This window comes from Nilaparvata lugens, chromosome 1 (genome assembly GCF_014356525.2).
Source record: "Nilaparvata lugens isolate BPH chromosome 1, ASM1435652v1, whole genome shotgun sequence".
NCBI lineage: Eukaryota > Metazoa > Arthropoda > Insecta > Hemiptera > Delphacidae > Nilaparvata > Nilaparvata lugens.
Genome location: NC_052504.1, coordinates 95,662,538 through 95,675,574, shown reverse-complemented (window position 1 = coordinate 95,675,574; position 13,037 = coordinate 95,662,538). Strand labels below are relative to the sequence as shown.

Genomic DNA, 13,037 nt, shown 5'->3' with positions numbered 1-13,037 from the left:
CACTAAATCTTTCAACCTGTTATTTAAAAAATCAATGGAATTAAACCACTTTTGAATGACATGATGTTTGATAGAATAAATGAATTTTACATCATTTAATGTGATTTTATATCTCTTTCTACCATGGAAGTAAGAAAAGATGGTTTTCTTACTTCCATGCTTTCTACTTATATTGAGGAATATACTCTTTAATGGATACCTAGCAAATTCTAATGTATTTGAGATGCCACTCTTCACTTCAATTTACTCTGTGGTGATGATAATCGCGTACACGCACGCACACTCGCCATCAACCAATCAAAAACCGCCAAAAGCTACTGGCCGCCATCTTGATTAACTACAGCCTTGTTGCTTGTTGTATTGGCATCCTGTTTTGTAATATTGGACTGTGTTAAAATATTATTGAGGTATGAATTATTACTTACTTCACATTTATTTTAGAAATATTTACATAGATTTTCTTTATTTTTGTATCTCCGTATAAAATATGCCACATATTGTTCTCATTTACAATTATTTCTATTAAATTCAATAACCTACAAAAATGTTGCTCAAGCTGTCCCTACTTCTGAAGCATCACAAATTTGAATTGTCCAACAGCTTTCTCCCAAACAAAACAAAACTATTCAATTATCAATAAATTATTATTATAAATTTATCATTAAGATAACATTTCTTAGTTCAAAGTGAACTTTGTACATACATCCAAACTAGATCATTAAAATCTGAAATCAATTGCAATGTTGTATACAGTGCAAAGTTAACCAATTAGGTTACAACGTAGGCAAGGTGTTGCAGTTTGGATTTTTTGTTTTCAAAATAATTATTAGAATTTTATAGTTCTTATCAACAAATTATAAATATGTTTTCCCCTTATTACTAATACTACACACATTTTACAGTAATTTTAAATCAATACATTAACTTAGATACCAAATATTTACACTTCAGCGGTTGCTCCTTTGTATTTTTTTTATATAATATAGGTATTCATGTTATGATTCACTATCATTAAGATTTCAAACTCTCAAATATGTTGTGCACTTTGTAGTTTGTGTTAGAAAAACCTTGAGTGATTCAACCGGAAACCGAGGTTCCAAGTACCGTATAAGATTCTCTGGAGTAATTGGACTCAATTTTTTCTTTCAACTTGGCATGTTATTCTGACAATAAAAACTTGAATTTGAAGTCAATTAAAAGCTTTAAATCTTATGTAGGCCTACTTGGGTCTTTCCCAGTATTGTGCCAAAAAGCTTTGACATAAAAAAAAACTTTGATGGCATACGGTAGGCTAATTGATTTTTCATCATTTCTATTCTCATATTTTTGTTGCTTTTATTTTGGCATGTTAATCTCTTGATACAAATTTTAACATCTATTCAACTAATTAAACTGGTAACGTTAAATTCAGTATCCTAAACTACTTTTAGGTTGCCTACTGAATATGATAATATTCATCAGACTAGAAAATCAAGTGGAAAAAATGACTGAAACTAAGAGGGTTTTCATAAATGATTTTAACTTGAAAGCTTGTTTAGGGTGTTTGTATGAATGAGAATTTATTTTTATTATCAGTTTATAATCTTCTGTATGCATAATAAGCGTTCTTTTACAGGTATATACAATACCTAACATTACCTAATACAATAAAACAAAATAAAGTCTCAACAACTTGGATTCCGATGTATAATTCATTTATTCATTTTTCAGTAAAAATGCGTCTCGTACTCCGTAGCGATTTGGACGAGAAAAAGGTGGAAATAGACGTGCTGCCTGACGACACATTTGAAACTCTGTCGAACCGGCTGGTTGAGCAAGAAAATTTCTCTGTCAATCTGAAACAACTCAGCAGTGCCACCAAACCATTCGAAATGACAGCCAATGTTATCGAGTATTTCAAATCATTGAGGAATCAAAAGGAATCAGGTGAGACCGTGCAAGCTAAACCTCCGAAATAGGTTTTTATTCTTGTTTAAGAAACTAGCTACATCGATAATCAACCTTGATTCTTATTGAAAGTCTACTTTTTGAACTCTCAAACTTATGGGTCCATACACAACCACTCTCGGTGAGTCAAAACTGGGATAAAAATCACCCACAATAATGAAGGTCTACTCGCTATAGTCAAGTCTACTTTATAATGACAGTAGTTGATTAACATTAGTTTTGCTATCCTTGTCTATCATTCGACAAAGCAGATAGCGCTATCCCTTTCCAGCTCCTTAACGTTTACGGATCGTTTTTCAACAATGTAAAAACATAATTTATTAATAAAATATTTAATAATCTTAATTAAGTTATAACTAGTAGTTCTGTGAACAGTAGACCTCACGTAGTATTCTCATCCACAATTTACCTGATTGAAACTATAGACCTTATGGAAATACAGCAATAGACTGGCTTCTCCACACATATGTGTAATCACTTGTCAGCTGATTTATTATGAATAATTCTATAGTCTGATTTTTACTCTAATATTGGCGTATGAAGGAGGCTCCTTTTTCCTTTTATATTATCCTAGAAATGCAAAATTTCAAAAAACCTTGTATATACGTCGACGCGCAATTAAAAAAGGAACATACCTGTCAAATTTCATGAAAATCTATTACCGCTTTTCGCCGTAAATGCGCAACATATAAACATTTAAACATTAAGAGAAATGCCAAACCGTCGACTTAAATCGTAGACCTCACTTCGCTCGGTCAATAATTTATTATTAAATCAATGTAAAATAAATTTTCTTGTCCAATAACATAATTATACTTTATTATTTTTAACAAGAATGAACAGTCAGTAGAATTAATAATGTATAGGCCTAATGGTAATATTTATTAATAATGTATAGCCTATGGTAATTGTAATGACAGTGGAGAAAGATCAGCGATGCCGATTCTCTGCCTTGCCTCTCCCTTCTTCTTTTACGCCCCAAGGACTCTAGTTATGGAGTATGTATAAGACAAGTCAGGTCAAGGTAGTCAGGTTTCTATAAAATATAGCTGATATTGGTATATCTGATATAAAAGTGTATTTTTGTTTTTAATAATAAATTATATTTATTCACCAAGAAAATATATTTCTCAATGATTAAATAATAAATGGGATTAAATATTTTGTTAATTATATTTCTACATCGTAAAAGAACGATCTGGCAACGTTGTGGAGCTAGAAAAGGATAGCACTATCTGTTTTGTCGAATGATAGACAATTATAGCAACATCAATGTTAATTAAATACTGTCATTATAACGTGGACCTCAATTTGATAACTGGGATAGGATAACATAATTACTGACCACATTTTCTGATGTTTGATCACAACCACTGGAAACGTTGTTCTTCTATATTTTTCAACTGCCATTATAACATGGACCTCACTATATCAGCTACCTATTCTGACTGCCTTGCTGTATAATTTGTATTGTTGACTGTGAATAAATTGATTTTTCAGTACTGTTGAAAATGTGAACGGTAATGCCACGAAAAGGCAGTCCAGTTCTCAAAATGAAAGTGGAACTAACAATAGATAGATAGATTGAATAGCATCCACTGCCCACCTAATCAGGGGGATCTGGAATGCGTCAAAATTCTAAATGCCTACAGTAACAGAAAGAAGACATAGGAGAAGAAAACATTATACAATTCATGTAGAGTAATGATTAATGTACTCTCCCTTTGTGTAGAAAGCACACTTGGAGAGATTGATTCCAATTTAGATCTAAACTTGCGTTCAATCATATTCTTTATAAAATCAGGTAAAATATTGTATAATTGGATGTCAGAGCTCTGTTAGTAGCCTACCAGACAATTAGGGCCGGTTTACGAGCTCGGGATTTAGCTATGTTCTAGACTTTGAACAGCTGGAGTAAGAAAATTGGCTTTCCGAAACGGGGCGTAGTCGTAGTCATTGTCACAGTCACGTTTGAATTAAATTTCAAAAAACTAGAAAATTAAACACAAGATAAAATAAAGAGAGAATAGTGTAAAGTTTGAGATATTTTGAATTATTTGGAAATGTTTAATTTCGTCAAGGAAAAACGTTTCCAACAATTTTTAGAAATGAGAAAATAAAAACTGCGACTACTATTATAAAAACTGTGACTAAGCCCCGTTCTGGAAAGCTAATTTTATGACTCCAGCTGTTTAAAGTCTAAAACTTAGCTAAATCCCGAGCTCGTAAACCGGCCTTAAATGATCGAACAAAATAGACATAGCATAGCCTACAGTAACAAAAAGAAGAGTAGAGTAGAGTATTGATCAATGTACTCTTCCTTTGTGTAGGAAGCACACTTGGAGAGATCGATTCCAATTTAGATCTAAACTCGCGTTCATTCATATTCTTTATGAAATCAGGTAAAGTATTGTATAATTGGATGCCAGAGCTCTGTTAGTAGCCCACTTGACAATTAGGGCCGGTTTCCGAGCTCGGGATTTAGCTATGTTCTAGACTTTAAACAGCTGGAGTCAGAAAATTGGCTTTCCGAAACAGGGCGTAGTCGCAGTCCACGTTCAAATTGAATTTCGAAAAACTAGAAAATTGAACACAAAATAAAATAAAGAGAAAATAGTGGAAAGCTTCAGCTATTTTGAATTATTTAGGAATGTTTTATTTCGTCAAGGAAAAACGTTTCCAATTATAGAAATGAGAAAATGAAGATTATCATAAAATCTACGACTACGCCCCGTTTCGGAAAGCCAATTTTCTGACTCCAGCTGTTTAAAGTCTAGAACTTAGCTGAATCCCGAGCTCGGAAACTGGCCCTTAGTGTTTTTATCGTTCGAAATGAAAATTGTAATTTACAATATTCGAGTATTTTTACCTACAGTATTTGAATTCTAAATTGTGTTTTGCAGACTTTCCTAAACCTGAGTCTCCGAAACCGGATGAGGGCTCGCCGGAACACATCCTGCCACACATGTCGTCCGAACTGTTGTCCGGCCCGTTCACCGAGCTGACGGCTGACGAGAAGACGGCGATCGGTGACGGCGATGCCCTCGACCCATTGGACGAGCAGGCCGGGGTCAAGAGTGAGCCACACTTGGACCCGCAAATGGCCGAGTCAGACATTGTGCCGCGCAAACGGCTCTCCGTCAAGTACTGTCGACTCTGTGCATGCACCATTGAGGAGGACGCCGTTTTCATTTTCCAGTCGACGCCAACTGAACCGGGCAAAAGCGACGAAGATGACGAAGGCATTGATACTTTGGCGGATAAAATCAACGAGGCACTGCCTATATTGGTAAGTATTCCAGTGGATTATCCAATGTCTTGATCAAGGCCTGGTTTTCCTGGATAGATCGTGTCAAGTAATTAAAAACATGATACGTAAAATGTAGACAGTGTCACAGTCCAGCAAAGCTTTCATCCTATTAAGCGTACAATTTCTGTATATTTGTATTTTTATATCTGGTTATTTATGTTTAACGGATCTCGAAAACGGCTCTAACGATTTACACGAAATTTGGAACATAGTAGGTTTATGATATAAAAATTCGATTGCACTAGGTCTCATCCTTGGGAAAACTCGCTGAACGACATTAAAAGGATAATTCATCCTTGACTGAAACAGCTGTGGATAGTAAAAAAGTGAGTGAGCGAGTATGTGAAAAATCAAAATATCGCATCTCCGAAATTCATAAGATGACATATAGCCAGCTGTGAAATATAAACACGATCATTTTAGAGAATTGTGTTCTGTTTATCAATAAATAAAAATAACAAGCGAAGCTCGGTGCCCCGATATTTAAAAAAATCCTCCAACTGATAGAAGCTCCTTCCAATGAGCCACTGTGTCAATTTTTCGGCATTGGAGGGGATTGTCGATGTTGATTAGGGTGTTGATGCTCAGGGTATTTATTTATTCATACATCTTTACAAAATAATTTACAATTTATTGCCATCTGTAGATCACTTATTTCTCAAATATATAATATTCACCAAGAAAATGATGATTAAAAAAGACTAAAAAATTGTCACAAACCACAGATTTATTCAAATTCAATTTAATTAAGCCAAAACACTTAACAACTGGCCATGTCACCCCAGGTATTGAAAAATACAGAAAATAAATAGTAAATAGAATAACAGGAGCTTACAAAGAATTAGCACGTCACATGAATTATAATATTCTTCTACACTTTACATACAAATAACTGTAATTTTACAGTTGAACAAATTATAACACCCTATCATTTAAAACCTCTTCAACACTATAATATGCCTTGTCAACCAGAAATGCATACAGATTTCTCTTAAAATAGGCCTACTTGACTTTGACAAATTTTTAGGCAGCTTGCTGAAAAGTTGCAAGCTATAAACAATCGGACTCTGACTATTAAAAGTAGAAAGACCGGTTTACACTATTGACAATCTCAGATAAACTTCAGAACATTCTCACAATCAAACTGAGTGTTTTGTGACAATTTCTCAGTCTTTTTATTTAATATGAATAATTACTAAGATATAAACGTCTCAACTACACAAAAAGTGAAAGTGATAATTCATCATGCTCAGTGTTTGAATGTTAACTCACTATACACTTGTGGAATTGACAATATGTATTTTATTCATTACCTTGTAATAAAAACATTTTGAAAAAAAATTTATATTGTAATTTGAACGGACAACATATTTTTCATTTCTTACCAGTATATCGAGTAATATTTAAACCACGTTTTTACGCTAAACAGCGTCTAAGCTCTCGACTATGGCCATTCATTGAAAGCACAGTTTTTCGTCTGTTCGAAAACTGTTTACTGTCAACTACTGTAAAACTTGAAACTGTTTAAAGTATTAATACCAACTGCTCGATTGCACGTTATCTCGTTTCAATTTAATTACCAACATAAACGTTTCAGAATAGCCTGATCATAGAGAATATTCATAAGATAAGCTGTTGAAATGGTCTGTATCTTTTGTTGATTTCTTTTTGAAGTTGAGTGAAGCTTCAATTTATATCACCAAAAACGCAAAAACAATACAAAGATGTGTCAATTAGAAAAAAAACATTAATTCTAAATATTTGTATCAACTATCTGTAAAATACGGCTGGAGGTGAAGAACTACTGGCATAAGTGAAACACTTGTTCGCCAGTTGGAGTAGAGACTTAGCTGTTTCAAAATCTTAAGCTAATAATTTAAAATGGAATATTTTTATACAAACAGTGGAAAGTATATTTAAAATAAATGCTATCAATAATTGTAAATTAATCCTGTCATAATGAATAGTTTCAAGAGTTGAAAATTTTTTGATCTCATACGAAATTAAGATGGAAGTAATAGTTGTGAAGTATCCAGTTTTTAGTTCTTATTGGAACAAACTTAATAGGTTCACCGATGAGCTCGTTCGGGTTTCAGTTTACAATCTTTGGAGCGATGTATACCAGCTGCTTACGAATAACCGTTAAATTAGAATCATTAGTAAAATATCTATGTAAATGGTATCTTGTTCTATGAGTTATATTAATTCTGAAAATGTGCTTCTATGCTTATTACATACATACATACATATCCGGGTCCCGTTCCAGCTAGTGCCGGGTCTGGGTGTTTTACAATGCCTCTCCATCTTGTTCGGTCCTCCCACCATCGCTCGTCCTCCACCTGCCGCCATCGGTGTCCTCTCTTCTCCACTTCGTTGGCCACTGAGTCTGTCCATCGTCGTCGCGGTCGTCCTCTTGGTCTCCTCCCTTCAATCCTCATCTCCTCCATTCTCCTTGGCAACCGATCCTCTCTCATTCTCCTCATGTGCCCAACCAGCGTAGTCTCATACTTTCAACCTTTTCCCTTATACTCCCCATGTTCTATGCTTATTGAAATACTTAAATATGCCAAGCACATAGAGTTGACGGATTGATATGACTCTCAGTTCACTGAATGCAATTTTTGAAGGGAAAGCTTGGTCTGTAGCTTTCGTTGATTTATTTTTACTTTCCTTTCCCTATTACCATAGGTAAGGAAAGTATTGCTTTCCGAAAAAAATTAAGGTACCACAATTTCTATATTTCTATACGTTTCAAAGTCCCCTGAGTCCAAAAAAGTGGGTTTTGGGTATTGGTCTGTATGTGTGTGTGTGTGTGTGTGTGTGTGTGTGTGTGTGTATGTGCGTCTGTGTACACGATATCTCATCTCCCAGTTAACTAACGGAATGACTTGAAATTTGGAACTCAAGGTCCTTACAATATAAGGATTCGACACGAACAATTTCGATCAAATGCAATTCAAGATGGCGGCTAAAATGGCGAAAATGACAAAAACAGGGTTTTTCGCGATTTTCTCGAAAACGGCTCCAACGATTTTGATCAAATTTATGCATAAAAAAAGTAATTGATAAGCTCTTTCAACTGCCACAAGTCCCATATCTGTAAAAATTTCAGGAGCTCCACCCAATCTATGCTAAGTTTGATTTTAGGTTCTCAATTATCAGGTTTCAGATACAATTTAAACAAAAAAATTCAAGTGGAAAAGATTGAGCATAAAAATCTCTACAATTAATGTTCAGTAACATTTTCACCTAGAATTGAAAATAAGCTCGAAGTTCGAGAAAATAAGATTATTCAATTTGCAAACTGTTTGCAAGTGTTGATTCTATTAAATCATTCACTATGAAGAGATAGCAGACTTTGATGTGTTTGCAGCGTTATTGTCCTGTCACCAGCTGGCTTAGATCTTAGAATAGTAGACTTGAGATGCGCGTGAACACTAGCATCAGTTGATCAATTTTCATAACGGCAAGGAAAGTTGTGTGAGTGCGCCACACCAGATTTATTGAAGTTGAGTAAAGCATGGTCTGTAACATCTGTTATCTCTTTTTTTGAAGAACCGTAAAGCACGGTCTGTAACTTTCATTGATTTATTTTTGAAGTTGAGTAAAGTTTGGTCTGTAACTTTTGTTGATATCTTTCTTTTAGGTGAGTAAAGAGGACGAACTTCCAAAGCAGGTCTGTCTGAGCTGCGTGGAATGCCTCAACGCCAGTCACGCTTTCACTAGGCGAGTCACGGCGGCCGATGATCTATTGAAAAAACTTCTCTACCAATCCAATGAGTTTGAGAAGTGAGTATTTTTCTGCTTTATATATAAAATATATACAGGGTGTCCCACGAAAAGTGTTACAGACGATTCCACATGCAATGGCAACTAAAACATGTCCAGTTAAATTTTCTTCTATCGACCTTAGTTTTCGAGATCTATCGATTATTTGATATTTTTTAAAAACGTCAATAACTAGAAAACTTTCAGTCAAAATCTAATCGTAAGGGTACTAGTACAATAGACCTCGCGCATTTATAAACCGCAGCTTCCTCTTATACTGTCCATCAGAGTAAATCCTGTCTGTATGTCGTGTCGGCGAGATATTGGTGTGAGAACGGCTAATAGCTGTTGGGGTTGGTGTATCAAAAATGCTAACATCAAAAGCTAATCTCCTTCAAGACATACTGGCAACAGGACAGCCCGAGTTCAAAGCAGAGAAAGTTCGAGAGACAATACTATGTTATTTTAGTTATTAATCGCATGCGTTATTGCACGCAATCAATAGTTCATTTAATAGTGCATAAAAATTGCATTCAATGAGGCATGCGATTAATAGTCTACACAGCTGCTGATTTTTTACCAAGTTACATTGAGATATTTAATTGCATGCGTCAGGCATGCAATTTATAATCCACTCGACAGCTGATTTATGATGAATAATAATCTATAGTCTGATTTTTACTCTAATATTGGCGTATGAAGGAGGCTCCTTTTTCCGTTTATATCATCCTTGAAATGCAAAAACCTTGTATATTCGTCGACGCGCAATTTAAAAAGGAGCATACCTGTCAAATTTCATGGCAATCTATTACCGCGTTTCGCCGTAAATGCGCAACATATAATCATTTAAACATAAAGAGAATGCCAAACCGTCGACTTGAATCTTAGATCTCACTTCGCTCGGTCAATGATAGAAGAGAGGAAGAAATTTCCAATAAGAGTCATATAATAATTTATACAATTTGTATCTTTGTTTGACGTTTTTTGAAATTTCTATGAGCGCTCAATGTTGAAAATAGTACATTTGTCGAGTTCAAAGCCTAATTTCATACAGTTTTAACGCTCATAAGAAGTTCAGGCCAGTTACAGAGCTCGACCAATCGTCAGTGCGTACGTCAGTCGCGCTTGTCTTTTAGAGATTCCATGTATCCGTACAGAGCAGGACTGACGGCACGCATGCGCACGGTCAGGACCATGCGTTTTACACTGCGTACGAAGACCATCGGTCGAGCTCGTGCGCATTCGTTCCATCGGTCGATTGAATCGCTATTGAAGCAAATAGAAGCTTTCAGAGCTGCACTGATCAGTAGCCCGATCGCACCATAACCACTATGCTGACACCTCTGCTCGACAATGTGCTGATATGGAATTGAATAACATTATGAACTAGCCGTCAGGCTCGCTTCGCTCGCCATATCCGTCTAGCCAGGGGGCTCTGCCCCCTGGACCCCCGACTGGATCATCCAAAAATGAGATCAGCGGGCTCGCTTCGCTCACCTGCATGTAGACCTCAGCGGAACCTCTGTACCGAATTCAGGACCCTCGACTGGATTGTCCAAAAATGAGATCAGCGGGCTCGCTTCGCTCGCCTGCATGTAGACCTCAGTGGAACCTCTGTACCGAATTTGAACGTATTATGTCGATTTGATCTCGAAAAACACCCAGGATTGAAGTAGCAGTACCCAATCAATTTTTCCGCGATAAATCAGGACCTCCTAAATAGGTATTTAGGAAGTACAGGATAAATTGGTATTTAGGAGGTCCTGGATAAATGCATTTCAATCTTCAACTTGGTGCCAACCTAACAAAGTCAACTCAACTTAATGCCAACCTGACAAAATTTTTAATTTAGTTACCAGAACAACTGTTTTGAAGAGGTACTCTCTCTAGATTATAGTTCTATATTATTAACATATGGTATGGACGTTTCAATTATAATTTAAAGATATTGGAATAAGAAGAATATACATGCTAAAAGACGAACTTTAAACCCTCAAAACCACCCTAGAGTTAGAATATCGCCAAAAGATTTCTTAGTGCGCCTCTAAAGGGCCAACTGAACATATACCTACGAAATTTGAACGTTTTGGTCCGGTAGATTTTTAGTTCTGCGAGTGAGTGAGTGAGGTGAGTGAGTGAGTCAGTCAGTCAGTCAGTGAGTGTGAGTGCCATTTCGCTTTTATATATATAGATAAATTCAATTAATAAATATATTTGAAATTAGAATTTCTCTATGCATTTCTTCAATTATTTCCAACCTTCTTATTAGAAAAATCATATATTATTATTATTATCTACGGTACATTTATTTGGTCTTTAGGTTAAAGTGACTGCAAGTCTTCCCAATGGTGATATAGGCAGGAGCTCGAAATAGATTTTGACGTTTCAAGTTGCCTTTCAATTTTGCAGATAACTCATTAAAACTTCTGATGGACATTTCAAGTTAGTTGAAAAATTAATCTCATCCCCAAGCAATAATGTATATATGAATACCCCTTGAAATGCTCTTTGGGCTACCATCGGGTGAACTTGATACGTCTTTTGTTCCTCTATTTATGAAGATAATAAGCTGCACAATACTTCCCCAGCTTAAGAAGTTTTATAAGAGTCAAGATTGTATTGAAATTCGAAATCTGCAATTAAACGATTTGTAAACGCGTTTATTTTGTGAGTCAGATCAGTTCGTTCGTCGGGAGAGCTCTGAATATGAAAAATTGATGTATGGTTGCGTGTGGTCAGGATGGTAGATACGCACTGACGGTCGGTCGAGCTCTCTGTAACTGGCCTTAAAAACGTCAAACGAAGGAACAAATCATTCATTTGGGGAGTCGAGTCCGGTCCTACAAGATGCCCAGTTATCAATCGATAACCTAATAATAAGTAACTAAATAAAACGATAAATTACTTTTGATAAGCCACCACCACTTTCAATTTGAACCAAGGTAGAGAAAATCCAAATTTACCATTTCATATATATGGTGTGCTGTAATAAAACAAGTATTTTTTGACTAGAAAGACATGGGGCCATATGAATAAAACCAGAGCATATGCTCATGAGCATGAGCATGGAGCATAAGGTTTTGCTCATAAGAATTAGGTAGAAGCATAAGCATTTGCTCATTTCTATATGAATAAGCTTTACCTTATATACTCTCACCTTATGCTCCTGAACTCAGGAACAAATGCTCACGTATTTGAAAGATTTTTCATCAGCTGATTCACCTTTGTGGTCGTACTTTGTTTTTATAGCTCACGTAAGCGCTAAATATGCAAGTAGGAGATACCGCTTGTGTTTGCGTCGTCTGCTCTGTTTTCTATTTATGAATTGAGTTTTAGGTTAGTTGAGAGTAGAATTTTGAAATAATAGCGTGAGAAAATGTCATCTCTATAATAATCTTCAGCATAATCTTATAATATCAATAGCCTTCTTATAATCGTCTACACTCTCATCTTCTTAAATGCCGATTATTTCCTATTTTGTAATGGCTATCTTTATATCTTTTGTATTTATTCTTTTGTAGGATATCATGGTTGAATAGAAAGAGTTTTATAGTTCTCAACTATTGGTTGTGATCGTATCTGGTATAGTTTCCTCTTCCTCATACGAATTAGTTGAGCCATTTTACTATGAGCAAAAGGTGAAAAGCTGCTCTAGACTAGACTCACCTTTTTCGAAGCATTTGCTTCAAAAGTTGAGAAAATGCTCTAGTTTATTCATACAATTTTGAGTATAAGCTTTCACTTTTGAGCAAAAGCTCAAACTATTTATTTGATGAGCATGAGAAAAAGGTTTTGCTCACGTTTATTCATTTAAAATGAAGCAAATGCTCCATATTTTAGAAGTCAAATCAAATCAAATTTTATTTCACCACAACAAAAATAATAATCTTCAATACAAAGTTGAAAAGAAAAAAAACATATTGATCAATACTTAAATATACACGAAAAACAACTTTGTCAAAACAAAATAACATGTTAGGTGCTGCCTGCAAAACCGAAGTTTGAGTTTATT

General features: G+C 35.3%; 1 protein-coding gene across 1 annotated transcript; it reads left to right on the top strand.

Moving 5' to 3' along the window:
• Positions 1-317: 317 nt before the first annotated feature.
• Positions 318-9,037, top strand: LOC111058639 (the record flags this gene model as incomplete). Its single annotated transcript, XM_039419668.1, is given in 4 exon segments — positions 318-407; positions 1,711-1,926; positions 4,851-5,236; positions 8,904-9,037. Coding segments are annotated over 3 exon segments (731 nt in total), but the record flags the coding sequence as incomplete, so codon positions are not given.
• Positions 9,038-13,037: the final 4,000 nt, after the last annotated feature.